This window comes from Eumetopias jubatus, unplaced genomic scaffold (assembly GCF_037043125.1).
Source record: "Eumetopias jubatus isolate StellerSeaLion01/CBP00866 unplaced genomic scaffold, mEumJub1_p1.0 scaffold_8, whole genome shotgun sequence".
Taxonomy (NCBI): domain Eukaryota; kingdom Metazoa; phylum Chordata; class Mammalia; order Carnivora; family Otariidae; genus Eumetopias; species Eumetopias jubatus.
Window position 1 is genome coordinate 122,102,133 of NW_028274814.1, and position 17,144 is coordinate 122,119,276.

The 17,144-nt window shown below is 40.5% G+C and overlaps 1 protein-coding gene across 1 annotated transcript in view; it reads right to left on the reverse strand.

Moving 5' to 3' along the window:
- Window positions 1-10,010, reverse strand: part of SLC5A8 (solute carrier family 5 member 8) — a 67,144-nt gene extending 57,134 nt beyond the window's left edge. The window contains exons 1-3 of the mRNA XM_028121711.1: window positions 9,660-10,010; window positions 4,137-4,202; window positions 2,616-2,667 (exon numbers count right to left, since the gene is read on the reverse strand). Of these exons, the coding sequence (XP_027977512.1) occupies window positions 2,616-2,667; window positions 4,137-4,202; window positions 9,660-10,010 (469 nt within the window). The remainder of the gene's footprint in view (window positions 1-2,615; window positions 2,668-4,136; window positions 4,203-9,659) is intronic.
- Window positions 10,011-17,144: the final 7,134 nt, after the last annotated feature.

A 17,144-nucleotide genomic window follows, 5' to 3' on the forward strand; every position in this document is an offset into this window, starting at 1 on the left:
ACCATTTGATTCCATTTATATAAAATCTAACAACAGGGAAAACTAATCTATGGTGATAAAAATCAGAAAGTGGCAGCTTGGGTTGGCAGGAGGGTTTATTAGAAAGAAGCACAAGAAAATCTCCTGGGATTAGATGGTGAAAATAGTCTGGGGGCGCCTGGGTGGCTCAGTCAGTTAAGCGGCTGCCTTTGGCTCAGGTCATGATCCCAGAGTCCTGGGATCGAGCCCTGCATTGGGCTCCCTGCTCAGTGGGGAGTCTGCTTCTCCCTCTCCCTCTGCCTGCGTCTCTGCCTGCTTGTGCTTTCTCTCTATCTCTCTGTCAAATAAATAAATAAAATCTTTTAAAAAATAAAAGAAAATAGTCTGTATCTTGAGTTGGGTGGTGGTCACACAACTATGTACAATTGTTAAAATTCGTCCAACTGTACACTTACTTTCTGTACATTTTATTATGTATAAGCTGTATTTCAACAAAAAAGGGTTTTTAATTTTAAAAAGCAAGAGGGGTGCCTGGATGGCTCAGTTAGTTAAGCATCTGACTCTTGATCTCAGCTCAGGTCTTGATCTCAGGATTGTGAGTTTAAGCCCTGCACTGGGCTCTATGCTAGGTGTAGAGCAAAAAAAAAAAAAAAAAAGTTTTAAAAGCAAGAAAGAGAAACTTAAGAGACAAATCAACTAATTGCAATTACACAAACTTATTTGAATCCTGATTCTAACAAACACTGAAAAAAAATCAAGGAAATCTGAACATTGACTTCATATTGTTATTTTTAAAAATAATGTTAATATTTTAGATATGAATATAGTATAATTGTGTTTACAAAACACATCCTGGTACAAACTTCCAGTTATAAAATACATAAGTCATGGAGATGTAATGTATAGCATGGTGACTATAATTAATAATCCTGTATTGCATGTTTATTGAAAGTTGCCAAGAGAGTAAATATTGAAAGCTCTCATCACAAGAAAAAGAACTTTTGTAACTATGTATGGAGACAGATGTTAACTAGACATAGCAGCGGTCATTTTGCAATATGTGCAAATCTTGAATCATAATAGATACAATGTTATATGTCAATTATATCTCAGTGAAAAAATTAGCTTATTTTTAAAAGACATTGAATTCAGATGAAATGATGAAATACTTCAGATTTACAGCAAAATAATCTAGTGAGGGAAACAGAGTGAATTGAACCAACAGTTGATAATTTTTAGCGTAGAGTTAAGGGTACATTAGAGTTCAATATACTGTTCTTTTTTTTCTAGCATATGTTTGAAGTTTTCTATATATGTTTTTAAAAAGGTAAAAGGAAAACGATTGGACCTAGAGAATGTTAAGATCCATTTCAGTTAAACAAGTTTCCATGGAGCATCTGTTGCACACCAAGTACTATATTTATCCTTGGTCACAGTAAAATACGCGGTTGATATTCAAGCGGTCAAAATGCAGCAGCCTCTCGGGGTCTAATTCCTAGGGAATAGTCCAATAAACTGATTAAGAGCAGAGTCCTTGATTTCTTCATAGATAGAAGGCAGTACTCTCTTATTGCCAGAACTGTACTTTAAAACCCTAAAGCCACAACTTTAATTACACTTACATTATACTTACAGCCAATAGGTAACTTATAAAGTTTATAGCTCAGCTCTTCATACACAAAATGACTCATTCATGATGTTGGTAATATTGACATGGAACATGCCTGACATTCAGAATTCAAGAGCATGTTATATAATGGAATTCTTTATAATGATACTGTTGTACTTTATAAACTTAGGTAATAATTACTATCTATTTACCATGAAAGCAGGAAATTAGAGTGTAGGTTTAGCAGGGCTTTTCCATTTTATATGAACTCCAAGAACTACATCACATTTTTCCCATCAGAGTTCACTTGTACATTTCATAAGGAAGCTTTAGAGATAAATTCATATCTAATTGATAAGAATTCAAAGGATATGGGGTTCTCCCAAAGCCTTTTGAGGATATGACTAACAGGCACTTTTGCCTCAGTAAACTATTCCAGTTTCATGGTTTTTATCTGCTCAAAATCAAAGAGTATAGGAGTATGTCAATCACACCATCTTCAATATATTTGTTTAAAAGGACACCATAGCCATCTTTCATCTTGTTGCTAGGAGCAAGAAGATATTTCAAATCACACAGATCTCCTTCTCTTGCATTTTGGACCACATTAGAAATGGGAATAAGAAAAGCTCTCTCCCTGACATATTTTACAATGGAACTGAGCTGAGTAACAGAGAAGCCTCTTGACTATGGGTTCCAGATTACAGCCACCAAGGAAGAAAGTGCAGCCATTCATGATTTAGATCATAGGGGGTGTTCATTCTGAACTAATGGAGCATGGCAGGTTGGTACTTCAGAGATTCACTCCTCAGGGAGGTCTGCCCTTCTATTAATCACAGATCTTTTGGAGCTATTGATCCAGGAACGCAAAGAAGCTGCTAAACACTAAACCCATCTTGCTCCCCTCAAGTTGATGCAGGTTCCTGGAAACATCCCTTCATCTCCCCATCTCCCCAAAGAGAGAATAAGGTCTATTAAAAATGATCCCCAAAATGTGAGTGACATAATTGGTAACTCTAAAATGTACCTTGATTCAAAGCCAGGGCAGGGGCATAAATAACAATTCCAGTATAGAGAATCTATGAGAAAAAAGAAACCAAATAAACTGTATGAATTATAAAATAAATTATCGATTTTTTCTATAAACTCAACAATGAATTAAAACAGTAGTTTCAATATACTTAATGAAATATGTTTGTAACTTGAAAATGTTATTTAAGTAAAGTTGATTCTCCTTTTCTGTTTGTGGTGTGGTCATAGGTTACAAAAATCTTTTATGACCAATTTTGTTAAAATTATGGACTTTTCATGCAGTGCTTAATGCAGATAGTCACTGATCTATCACCTCAAACTTGAAATCAATTCTCCTCAATCTAAACAATTAGAACAAAAGAAAGAATACAAATTTAAAAGGAGATGGTCCCTCATTCATATGCTCTCAAACTATTATTAATCACTGCATAATTAACTGGGAAAAGTAAAAATTTTAGAAACTGGTTTTAAAACGTTTGCATGCTCACTAATTAAACAAAAGTATAAATTTGCTCTAAAAAAAAAATCCCGAAAGCCAACAAAAACTGTATTCCATCTTTTATATATATTATTTTTCACTCATACACCTAACAAATATTTATTAATCCAGGGTACAACAGTATGAAAAATATGGTCTTTTTTCTCAGAACATCATTTCCACTGCATTTGATCTTTCAAATATATATATTCTATGATTTGTTCTATAAAAATGTATTATGATTCTATGATTCTATGTTTACTCTATAAAAACATATTATGAAAAAAGTCATATTATATAGTATTTGAATGTCTGATTATATTACATGGGTAGATCAATGCAAGTAAGTCCTTCAAATGGGAGATGCTTTCCTCTTTTTTGCAAGAATGAACCAGCCTTCCACAGTCATTATCCTGACCAAGTTGAAGATTTGAAAACATGGCCATGTACCAGCTTCCTAACACTTGTTCCCCACTTTCCATTTCTGTAGGCATTTCTAAAAATGATCCAAAGAGAGTCTGAACAGTTGGTAATTGCAAGCTACGAGGTTCGGTTCTTTGGCAGGATCTTTACCAGACCCCAACGGGCTTCTTCTTTTTACATTGGAAGTGTTAATGACCAATTTAAGTTATGCAATTTACAGAGACATAAAATGGAGTCAAGTTAAATAATTTACAAAGGTATTCTGTTACGCTTTTGCAAATGCTTAGGTAGCTTGCCATTGGAGAAGAGAATTACAAATAGGGATGAGAATGAAAACTCCTTCCTGGACCTCCATTATCAAACCCATCCCTAAAGCACTCAGCTGCCAAGAGGAAGATCGATGTAAATGAAGTGACAGCCATCATGACAAGCCTCCAGCAACCTGAATGAAGAACGGAAAATAATGACAAGGGTTTTCCCTTTTTGGTTTCCTCCTATTTTCAACACCTCTTTTTTTATCTTTCATGCATTTACCAAATAAGCTTAGCCCAGATGCCTTGGCTGAAAACATTTTAGACAACAAAAGGTAAAGCAAACTAATGGAGAGTGACTTACTGTTTGAACAATGAAGAGGACTGTTCCACAGAGACGGACAACTTTGTTAAATCGGAGCTCTAAATACTGTTTCCAAAAAAGGAAGAAATGGTTACTATGTGAAAACTTTATACACTTTTCAAAAATCAGCTGCTTAATAAGTAAAGGGGTTAGAAATTTAAAGCAACTTCAGTCATCAAAAAGAATGAAATCTTGCCGTTTGCAATGACATGGATGTAACTAGAGGGTATTTGCTAAGCGAAATAAGTCCATCAGACAAAAACAAATACCATATAATTTCACTCATGTGGAATTTAAGAAACAAAAGAGAGGAACATAGGGGAAGGGAAGAAAAAATAAAATAAGATAAAAACAGAAAGGGAGGCAAACCATAAGAGACTCTTAACTACAGGAAACAAACTGAGGGTTGCTGGAGGAGAGGTGGGTCGGGGGATGGGGTAACTGGGTGATGGGCATTAAGGAGGGCACTTGAAGTAATGAGAACTGGGTGTTATATGCAGCTGGTGAATCACTAAATTCTACCTCTGAAATTAATAATACACTCACTATATGTTAACTAAATTGATTTAAATTTAAAAAAAGAAATTTAAAGCAATTTCATAAATGTTTGTATTCTGTATTCCCACGTTGCTACTATTTTTCTTTACATAAAGCAAAATTACTCTTGCTTTAAAGTACAGTTCATTGGGTTTTAACACATACTGGACAGTTCCAAAACCCTCAGAGAACTCTGTTACGTTGTTCCTTTGTGGTCAAACTCTCCCCCAACCCCTAAATCTTGGCAATCATTGATCTTTTCTCCAACCCTAGTTTTGGCTTTTCCAGCATATCATCTAAATGGATTATATTCTGCAATTTTAAAATGAGCAAAGTGCTGTTCTCCCCTATCTCTTGGCATCTACTTCAGACATTTCCCTGATTCACTTGGGAATCAGCCCTTTCCACTGCAGGGAATTGTGATGGAATTGTCTATCAAGGTGCCCTGCCTCTTTTGACTAGGGGATGGTCACCTGACCCAGCTCAGCTAATCAGCTCCTCTCTCCAATGGATATTTGGATCTTGGAGGTATAATATAAAGACAGAAAATGATTGGAGCAGAAGCAGACTGATCTGACAGTGGCCTGAAGAGGCTTCCTTGGCTTCTGTCCTTTTCACAGCCTATTTGTTCAGCTCTTCACTCTGTTCAATGGGTTACCCCTATATCCTCCAAAATTAATGATTTTTTATATAAATTGGCCTAAGTTAGTTTCTGCTCAGAGCCAAAAACCTGCCAATTTTTCCTACTCTCCTTGGCATCTGCTGTATCGAAAAATATAGTCGACTCATCTCCTATATTATATGTCATAATATAGTTAGAATCATAGAATTTTAGAGCTGGAAGGAAGCTGGGGTCTCAAACATTCTTTAACTTGAATATTATTACTCACTTAGGGAGAATTTTAAAGCTGAAAACAGTCTTCATACCAGAAAAAAAAAAGAGGAAAAACTGACATTAAGTAATAATCTGGGGAAACGACACTAGATTTTTTGCTCCAAAGTCACAGGTAACACTTTAGAGTCTTGCTGTGTACACTGTCCTCCTAACAACTCCCTGAGGCCAGTACTACCTGCTACAGGGGAGGGCACAGGGCTCAGAGAGAACACCAAAGCTGCAACCTAATAGCTCTCAGAGCCACAATGCAAGTCTAGGACCATTTAATGCCCAAATCTGGGCAGGGAACAACTACATTATTCCAAATAAATAAGTAAGCTAACTGACCATGGCTTTGAGTGAGTAGGTGGCACTGATATATAGTAGCACCTTCTGAAACAACCAAAACGTAAAAAATATGCAGCACAGTATAGTTTTTGGGAGGAGTTCCAGCCCTCAACCCAGTCCTACTTGTAACTGCACAAGCTTGGGGCAGTCATTGAAGATCTTAGGCTCCTCCTCTTGAAAATAAGGATCACAGTATTAATTCTTTCCCCTCTTACTTTGCAAGGGTTTGGAGACTATGGAATGATATAAATGGATGGGGAAATATTATAAACTCTTATTCAAAACTAAGACATTAAGAAGGTGGTATTCAAATCCACAGATAAATATAATTCACAATTATAAGCATACATATATAGGGCACCTGGGTAGCTCAGTTGGTTAAGCAACTGCCTTCAGCTCAGGTCATGATTCTGGGGTCCTGGGATCGAGTCCCACATCGGGCTTCCCTTGCTCTGCGGGGAGCCTGCTTCTCCCTCTCCCTCTGCCTGCCACTCTCCCTGTTTGTGCTCTCTCTCTCTGTCAAATAAATAAATAAAATCTTTAAAAAAAAAGCATACATATATTCACAAATATATATGAATAATATATATACAAATAAATATAATCCACAAATATATATATAAACATATATATTTATATACACACATATACACATGCACACACACACACACACACACACACACACATATTCTGGACAACTCAGTTCCAATACACAGATTACATAGATCCAGAAAGATCCCGAAAAAGTGGGGAATGAAACTGGATTCCTGCATTATACTTCTTATCTGTGGGTCTGGAAGTGGCTAAACACCTAACAGGCCTATACTTTGAAGGCAGGGATAAATAGATAACAAAAATACATCTGAACAGCCAATTCTAGCTTAAGAAATGTAAGTAGGAAGAGATTTCATATTTGAGCAAGAATGCCAGGTTATCACTCAATGCTGGACTTCTTCTGTGTAGATGTTTCCAGCTCTCAGCATAAAACAAAAATTGCTCACAAGAAAGTGTTTGCTATGGCCAACTGTCAGGGACAAAGCATGTTATCTAACTTCCCTGACCCCCCACTGCTGGGCATCCACCCATCATGGACACCCCCAGCATGCCCACAACTCTAGGTGTTCTGTTCTACTTCTCTTGTTCTCTCTGCACTCTTTTAAGCCCTGCCTGGGGATATAACAGACTTACCAGAGCCTTCAGAAGCAGCCAGTAGGCACCATTGCCTAGCCTCCAGGCATGTGTCTACTTGGCCTCATACTCTCTTATGTAGCTTAACTTTGTCTGCAACATGGGGCTCTCATAGTACCTCCCTTATAAGGATTGTTTTGAGTACTGAGACAGATAATGTATGTATGTAAAACATGAAGCTCAGCACTACACATGTATTAAGCATTCGGTAAAAGTTAACTTTTTGCCATTTTTAGCTGGAACCCTGCTAACAGCCTCTATTGCGGGAAATGTGTGGGAAATCTGTTTCTGGTTGAGTTAATGTTGCTGCCCCCAAGGAGGAATGGGTCAGTGCTTATTAAGAGGAGCATTCCTCTCCGGGGACTGAAGTCTTCTTGCCAGGTTCTTGAAACCCTTTCTGAATTCTGGAATTGGTTAACTACAGATCAGAGCTCACGGACTCAAACTGCCTAAGGGCTCATCAGGTAACATACACCAGTGGATCAGCCAGGTGTTCATATATTAAAACGTTGGAATATTCTTCATATCCTCTAAGAAATATGTCCTCTCACATCTCTCTCAAAACCAAGTACTCCCTTCACCCCTGTCCATTTTCTCTTTTGCATTTTTGAGGAAGACAAAAATGCAGATAAAGATTTCTCTATCATAAGAAAGTAACCATGCACCTACAATGATGAGGCCTCAATACAGAAATTAATAGGGGGTGAGAGCAACGGCCTTATAACTGGAGTTCCTGCACCACAGGGACTGTGAGCCTGGTGTCACCAATCTTATAAATTTTTGTTGTTGTTATTTCTTTTTAAGATTTTATTTATTTTTTTGACAGAGAGAGAGGGAGAGAGCACAAGCAGAGAGAGCAGCAGAGGGAGAGGGAGAAGCAGGCTCCCCTCTGAGCAGGGAGCCCGACATGGGGCTCGATCCCAGGACCCTGGGATCGTGTCCTGAGACAAAGGCAGACGCTTAACTGCTTAACTGACTGAGCCACTCACGCACCCCCAGGCTTCTAATTTTTCAAAAGAAGCTAGAATCTGGAATTTCATTTGACTTCTCAACATCATAAATGCTAACTAAATTAATTTTCTTTCAAAACACCATAAGGATCAAAAAAAAAAAAAAAAAAGACAGAAAACAGAGTTTGACCTGGGACAGCCAGTTTGTTACCCTTGAGCAAAACAGAGAAATTCCATCCTGCTCACTTCTGGGATGATGACTGAACTCTCCCAAACACAATGGCCAGAGTGAGTGGAAGGCACTGCTGCCCCAGGGGTGCCTCGCCCTGGATGGCGTCACTATAGCCCAGGCATCTGTCACCAACACTTGTACCATTGAGGCCCTGTAGCCGGCACCAGTTGAACCAGCCTCACTAGGAAACCACCTTTCCAGTGGCTCTGAAGTAGAGCACACAGTACCTAAACTCAAGGACTGAGGTGGTTGCTGAGAATGAGTGTCAGCACCCTCTGAATCATGCCCTGTGAGAGAGGAAACTTTGCCCGGTTTGTCCATGTTGCTCAGGGGTTAGTACCTGGGGAAAGGAGACCAGTGAGGGCACTGAACAGGCCCCCCACTCCCCTGAGCTTTTATTCCCCCATCCCCACACTGCACTCCCATTCAACAGCTCTTTAACCTAAACCAAACATTCCACATCTTTGCAAAGCCCTTTCCTGCAGACAACTGAAGAAAATCTATAACCAGTGGAGCTATGCAACAGGAAAGATCATTTTCCTTAATCATCTTTCCACATAGAGAAGGTAGGCCTGTTTAAGAACCTTGCAGCCAAATCTTCCTAGTGACCCCAAACAAACCACCTCTGCCACTACCACCACAAATCCTTAGGGTCAGCGTCTATCCAGCACTATCCTGCTCCAGACACTATTCTGAATGCTACACTTGAATCATCTCATTTAATCCTCCCAACAACTGGATGAGGTAGTTGATATCACTTTCATTTTGAGTGAAAAAACAGGCACAAAGGTTAACTGAATCACCCAAGGTTACCCAGCTAGTAAATGGTAGAATCTGGTCTCAAATGCAGGGACTGAGACTAGAGTTACAGCACCTCAACCATTTGGGAATCTGCCTCTCCAGGGAATGTGTGTGTGTGTGTGTGCGTGTGTGTGTGTGTGTGTGTGTGTGGAGCACGGAGGGGAGAGTGCAAATTCTTCTCCAACTATCCTGGAAGAGTGAATGGTGCCTGGGGACCTGGGACAGAGGATTCCTTTCAAGGAGGAGGGTCTGAGACTTGAACAACTTGCCCTCCCCCAGATAAAAAGTATTAAAATCTTTCCCCTTGACTCCGAATCAAAGATATTAAAGCAGAAAGGGCCTTTGTGAGCACTAGTCCAAATCATTCCGTTTACTTCGGAAGCCTCTCTTTTTCAGTGAGCTCGTGAGAGTAAGCCCCAAGATTCTGTTGCCTTCACCGGACACCTCTCCCCAAAAGGGGGGCGAGGCAGGGGAGGTGATGGACATGGACAGGTAGAGATTTCAACATGGGGGTGATTCTGCCCCCAGGAAAATCCCTCCAAGATCTTGAAAAGCCCTGTCCCTTCCACCCACCCCCCACCCCCGCCCTTTACCTCGTAGGTGCTGGTAATTCCCAGTTTGTAGAACACGGGGAGGAAGACCTCCGCGCTGATGGCCACCACAAAGAAGTAGGTGATGGCAAAGATGCTGAATATGGCCCCAAAACGGTAGACCTCCGAGGGGGTGCCCAGGACGGTGACGGCCGACATGAAGCTGGCGGTGAGGGACAGGGCCACCGGCACGGCAGTCATTCTGCGGCCGCCCATCAAGAAGTCCTTGGAGGTCTGCTGGCCACCCCCCGCGAAGGCGTAGTAGATGCCGATGACAGCCGAGATGAGCAGCATCCCCGCGAACACCACGTAGTCCCACACCACGAAGGTGCCGATGCCCCGCGTCGCGTCCATGGTCGCTCGGTCTCCTTGGCCCTGCGTACAAACTGTGGCCCCGCGACGCTCTGCCCGAGCCCGAGCTTTACCTTTGCGGCTCGGCGCTCTGTTCTTATTCCCGGCGCCGCCGGCGCGGCGGGCGTGGCGCCCGCGGGGATTGGACGCGTCTTCCAGGTATCCGTCCCCTCACCGGCCCCAAGCGGCCCCGAGCGGCTCCGCGAAGGTGGGAAGGCGGGAAGGCGCCGTCAGTGGCCTCTGCGCCCACCGCAGCCAGCCCAGCTCCTCTAACTGGGACTTCGGGGAGCTCCTCCGCCACGTTAACCCCCCCTCACCTGGTGCCGGACTCGGGGTGGCGGGGATCGCGGAGCGCCGCGGACACCTGGGAGATCTGGAGCCTCCAGCTGCGTCCGGCCGCGAATCCACAAGGAGCTCTCCCGCCTAAAGGTTACCAATTGGCACCTGCGGAGACGCACCATTTAATTACATAAGCAGGCGACCTATGGGGGAGTGTGGGTCGAAGGGTAATTGTCACGCTTGTACTTTCAGCTTTCCTGTTCAACAGTCCAGGTCCTTAGGGGAAGATACACCTAGAGTTTTTAGATTGCCTTATTTGATAAATTAATGGGCGATTCTGGTGACAGTGTGCAGTGAGTTGAGGTTCCAGTCCTTAGGCAGGTAAGCGATTACAAAGTAGAGGAAGAAATCTGTGCTATTGGGGACTGCCTTTTCATTCAATAAACATTTCTGATCCCCAACAGTCTCTCCTAAACATGACAGTTTCTGTAGTATTAGTAATACCTACTATTTAAGGAGTCTTATCATGTGACATAGAACATGCTTGGCACCTTGAACATTAACTAGTGTGATTCTTCCAATTACCCTTGAAGTAGGAGTCATCTCTATTTTTCAAATGAGAGAACTGGCATAGGAAGATAAAAACACTTGCCAAAGGAAATGGTGGCAATTAAGATTTTTATTCCAGGTCTGATCTCAGAATTTGTTCTTCGAATCACATATTTTGTAGAGTTCAAATGTAGATAGATGTTAAGTGTAGGCATAAATATGTACACTTAAATGAAGACACTTGAAAGCATATGGAAAACAAGATCATTTCCAGTCCCCAGGACATATTTTAAGTGGCTTGTCTTGAAATATTACTAAAAATACATGAGTCAGCCTTGCAAAGCAATGTGACTCCCAGGTTTTTCCTGTAAAATAGGCCCTCCAGTCAAAAGTACCCTGGCATAGGTCTATTTTAGGCCACCCTTGTTCATTGTCATACATCTTTATAATTTACGAGGTGATCCTTGGTAAGCAATCCACAGAATGCATTTAGCCCAACCCAGTATGTGAAGGAAGAAAGCTATCTCAGATTTTATTTTTTGTGAGGTGGCATTATTTATGTAACATTTTCAAAGGGAACTAAAGAAGGAAACAGAAGCTAAATCCAAGCAATTCAATCCTTTAAACAAATATATGGCTTGAAATTAAGTCCCAGCTGTGTAATATTTACTATCTTTGCATTTATGACTCTCTTGGACAGAGACAGCATTTTCTCCTGTTCTCACTGCCTGGTACTCAAACTCACCAGGAAACAGCATCTCCTAATCCCACCTGCTTTACAACCAGCTGTACTCTCTCACCTACCTTAGTCCTCTTAGCATGTTTATGCTCATCTGTTGGCCTTCATGGTGGTACAGTATTGCAGTTGTTTTGATGAAGGCTCTTAATGCAGGAATTATCTTATGGATTCCACGAGCCCAAAAGCAGCAAATGGAAAGCCATTCTACGTGCCTGCTTCATTTTCCCCCTCTCTTTCTCCAAATGTGTTCTCTGCATTGGCACAGCGGCATGGTCAAAAATGCCCTTGATTCAGTGGACCACAGAAACCCATTAGCACCTTTGAATTCCAATTCTCAAATCACTGGGTGCTCCCTTCAGCAGCACATATACTAATTCTCAATCACTGGGAGAAGAAATCCGTTTGGTACAGCTTTGGTTACATGTCCCCAGACCTCTAATCCAATCATCCCTGGCCAGAAGGGCAGGGTTCTCATTGTGGGCTGCACAGATCCACCCTGAGGGTAGGGAAGGGGAATTAGTTCTCCACGTAAGAGGATGGTAAGCTCTGCAAGGTGTCTCCTCTATTAAATGTCTGTCATTTTATTATCTCCTGTGGGTGGAAGATAAGCTCCTTGGGAAAAGGGACTGTGCTTGCCCATCTTGGTAAACCCCCAGAACCTAGCAGTTTGTTGCCTAAAAAATATGCTAAACCTACTGTATTGATCCTACTTTACAATGCTTGTTGGCATCCAGAATTTCCCCCCAAATTTCTAAAAGTAAAATTTGGAAATCTGAGAGTGATCTTATTGGATCCTGAATCTAGATTTACTCATATACTTACCTATGGGCGGTTTCCTCTTGTTTTTGAAAGCAAAAGTAAAGGCAAGTGTACTACCAACATAATTTTCTACTGTCTGCCTATTCTTTACCTTGAAATCACAATCACAGTTACTGGGGGACTCTAAGAATATCCTTCTGAATTGGCAAAGGAAGATAAAAGCACACTAGTCTTCCTCTACAGAGTACTTAACATCCTTCCACTTAGGAACATTGAGTAAAGTTGGAAATTTCAGGTCAGTACAATTGCCATTTCGTCACATGGCTTGAGTTGGGAAAGATGTATATGAATCAGTACTCAGCATCTATACCCCCACACATATCTTCCTTTGTTTCTTTCTTATCTGGGTCTCACTCTAACCAACTCATTGTAATCAATTCTGAGTTGTAGTACTAGGTACTTTTCTTAAGTAATGGGATCAACCAACCCAATAAATTTAGTAGGAGGAGTTTTATCTGATGTTCTTGTATGCTTCCTGCTAAATAATAAGGGCTATGAAACTCATCATATTTCTCCTTCTAGCAAAACTGCCATAGCAGCTTAGTAAGGCCAACTTTTGTACTATCATAGCCCAGACCCTTAGCCTAGTAGAGATATTTCCCTCCTTTTGCTACTTAATTTTTGTTGTTTTCCCCAAGTTTCAACCTTTCCTGCATATGTATCTTTTATTGCAAATAATCACAAGTCTTCTTTTGGATAAAGAAAGTTACACACAAAGAAGGAAAACCATGTACTAGAATATATTCTTTGTGCATACCCCAGTACCTCCTAAATCACCACTAACGTGGCATCAAAGGAGTAAAAAAAGGTGTCAGCACATAAGGACAGAGAGAAGGCAAGACGAGATGATCGCCAATAAAAAGTCTGCCACAGTTTGGGAAGAATGAATGTAGACAGACAAGTGGAAAGTGACAGAGGTTTCAGCTTTCCTCACTTGTGAAATACCCTAAGGAAAGGAAGCTGACAAAGCAATTTGTACAATAATACCCCTGGGAAAAGTCAGAAATCAGAGGGGCCCTATACTTATAGAGTATGCGGTAGAATGAAAAACCAGCGGACTCATATAAGGAGTGCTTTGCGACTGGCAGTCAGGTAAGTGTCTCTCTTTTTTCCTGGTGGAAAACTACAGATACCTTCTGGAGAGGTTAAAGTAAAAAAAAACCAAACAAAAACTCTGGCTAAGGACACCTGCCACAGTTAAGCACTAGAGTGAGGCATTTTCCTAGAAGACAAGAGATTAGAGAAAGTTTGTCTACTGAATGGTGAGACACCCTCCCTCCCTGTCCTTTTCCTACTAGGCTCCCAGCATGAGGACTCCCAAATTGTATACTTTCTCAGGCAGGACCGGAGAGGATTTCTTTCTGAAGAAACCAAGCAGCCCAAGAGAATGCTGGCATTTAGGGGTTCTATAAAAAAGCAGGGCCCCCACCTGACCATCCTAAACTGAGGCTCTTCCACTAATGAGCCCAGCCTCCACACACACTTTCCTGCTGGCTTCTATTGCCTCTCTCCTTAATATGAATGGATAGTCAGGGATCACTATCCATTAGAGAAAAACCTTTTGCATGAAAGACAGAGACAAAAACAAACTAGAAAAGAAATATTACAGGGTACCTGGGTGGCTCAGTCAGGTTAAGTGTCTGCCTTCAGCTCAGGTTAAGTGTCTGCCTTCGGCTTACATCATGATCCCAGAGTCCTGGGATGGAGCCCCGAATCAGGCTCCCTGCTCAGCAGGGAGTCTGCTTCTCCCTCTCCTTCTGCCCCTCTCCCCTGCTCCTGCTCTTTCTCTCTCTCTCAAATAAATAAATTCTTTAAAATAAAAAAAGACACATTAAAAAAACAGAGTCAATGCATGAAGCAAAGGGAAACCCTACAAATCTAGAGTTATTTCTGAGAAAACAAGGAAAATTCTGCATGTTGTGAAATGCAAAGAGTTTGCTATTAATTTCACAGAGGATAAGAAGGTGCTTTTGGAAATCAAAAAATACAGAAGGAGAAATTAACAATTAGCAAAAGGTCAGAAAATAAAATTGAAGAAACCTTCTATAAAGCAGAACAAAAGTACAGAGTGATGAAAAATAGCTAAAAGAATTTAGAAGTTCAATCTTGGGAGTCTAAAACATGACTATAGGAATTCTAGAGAGAGAATAGAGGAAAGGAAATTATCAAAGGAAAATTCAAGAAAATTTCCCAAAATTTTAAGAACATGATTTTTTAAATTTAAATTCAATTAATTAACATATAATATATTATTGGTTTCAGAGGTAGAGGTCAGTGATTCATCAGTCTTATATAATACCCAGTGCTCATTATATCACGTGCCCTCCTTAATGTCCATCACCCAGTTACCCCATCCCCCCACCCTCCTCACCTCTAGTAACCCTCAGTTTGTTTCCTATGATTAAGAGTCTCTTATTGGTTTGTCTCCCTCTCTGATTTCATCTTGTTTATTTTTTCCTCTCTTCCCTTATGATCCTGTTTTATTTCTTAAATTCCACATATGAGTGAGATCATATGATAATTGTCTTGCTCTGATCGAAATATTTCACTTAGCATAATACCCTCTAGTTCCATCCACATTGTTGCAAATGGCAAGATTTCATTTTTTGATGGCTGAGTAGTATTCCATTGTGTATATATACCACATCTTCTTTATCCATTCATCTGTCGATGGACATCTGGGTTCTTTCCATAGTTTGGCTATTGTGGACATTGCTGCTATAAACATTGGAGTACAGGGGCCCCTTTGGATCACTACATTTGTATCTCTGGTGTAAACACCTAATAGTGGAATTGCTGGGTCATAGGATAGCTCTATTTTTAGCTTCTTGAGGAATCTCCATACTGTTTTCCAGAGTGGCTGCACCAGCATGCATTCCCACCAACAGTGTAAGAGGGTTCCCCTTTCTCTGCATCCTCACCAACAACTGTCATTTCCTGACTTGTTTTTAACCATTCTGACTGGTGTGAGGTGGTATCTCATGGTGGTTTTGATTTGTATTTCCCTGATGCAGAGTGATGTGGAGCATTTTTTCATGTGTCTGCTAGCCATTTGTATGTCTTCTTTGGAGAAATGTCTGTTCATGTCTTCTGCCCATTTCTTGACTAGATTATTTGTTTCTTGGGTGTTGAGTTTGATAAGTTCTTGATAGATCTTGGATACTAGCCCTTTATCTGATATGTCATTGCAAATACCTTCTCCCATTCTGTCAGTTGTCTTTTGGTTTTATCAACTGTTTCCTTTGCTGTGCAGAAGATTTTATCTTGATAAAGTCTCAATAGTTCATTTTTGCCTTTGTTTCCTTTGCCTTTAGAGACCTGTCTAGCAAGAAGTTACTGTGGCTGAGGTCACAGAGGTTGCTGCCTGTGTTCTACTCTAGGATTTTGATGGATTCCTGTCTCACATTTAGGTCTTTCATCTATTTTGAGTTTATCTTTGTGTATGTTGTAAGAAAATGGTCTAGTTTCATTCTTCTGCATGTGGCTGCCCAATTTTCCCAACACCATTTGTTGAAGAGACTGTCTTTTTTCCATTGGATATCCTTTCCTGCTTTGTCAAAGCTTAGTTGACCATAGAGTTGAGGGTCCATTTCTGGGTTCTCTATTCTGTTCTATTGATCTATGTGTCTGTTTTTGTGCCAGTACCATACTGTCTTGATGATTACAGCTTTGTAATAGAGCTTGAAGTCCAGAATTGTGATGCCGCCAGCTTTGCTTTTCTTTTTCAACATTCCTCTGGCTGTTCAGGGTCTTTTCTGGTTCCATACAAACTTTAGGATTATTTGTTCCAGCTCTGTGACAAAAGTTGATGGTATTTTGATAGGGATTGCATTGAATGTATAGATTGCTCTAGGTAGCATAGACATTTTAACAACATTTGTTCTTCCAATTCATGAGCATGGATTGTTTTTCCATTTCTTTGTGTCTTCCTCAATTTCTTTCATGAGTGTTCTATGGTAGATTCTTCAGATTGAAAGTGCTTACCAAGTGCATAGAAAGTGAATTTAAAAAGACCCAGATTAAGGAGCTCCTGGGTGGCTAAGTGGGTTAAGCGACCAACTCTTGATTTCAGCTCAGGTCATGATCTCAGTCTCCTGGGATCGAGCCCCACATTGGACTCCATGCTCGGTGCAGAGTTGGCTTGCAATTCTCTTTCTCCCTCTTCCTCTGTTCCTCTCCCCACTCACATGTGCATGCTCTCTCTAAAATAAATAGATAAAATCTTTTAAAAGAAAAGACCCACATCAAGACCCAACATTCTGAAACATCAGAACCCCATACATAAACAATCCTAAATGCTTCCAGAAGTTAAAAAAAAAAGGGGGGAAGAAGTCACATACAAAGATCAGAAATCAGGATGGCATCAGACTTCTCAATAGCAACATTGCAAGCTAGAGGACAATAAAGTACCTTCAAAATTCCTTAGAAAATTATTTCCAACCTAAAATTTTAACCCAATCAAACTATCAAGAAAATATGAGAGGCGAATAAAGTTGTTTTCAAATATGCGAGATCCCCAAAATCATATTCTCTACACACCATTTCTTATAAAGCTTCTGGAGAATGTGCTTTATGAAAACAGGGATAAAATGCAGAAAGAGGAAGACAGGAAGATCCAAGGAGACCAGGAAGCTCCATGTGGAAAATATCCAAAAACAAACAAACAAACAAAAAAACAATGAAGTATATAGATTGCTTACAGTTTGACCTTTATGAGAGAGGAGTTTTAAAAATTCTTTCAAAAAGTGGGG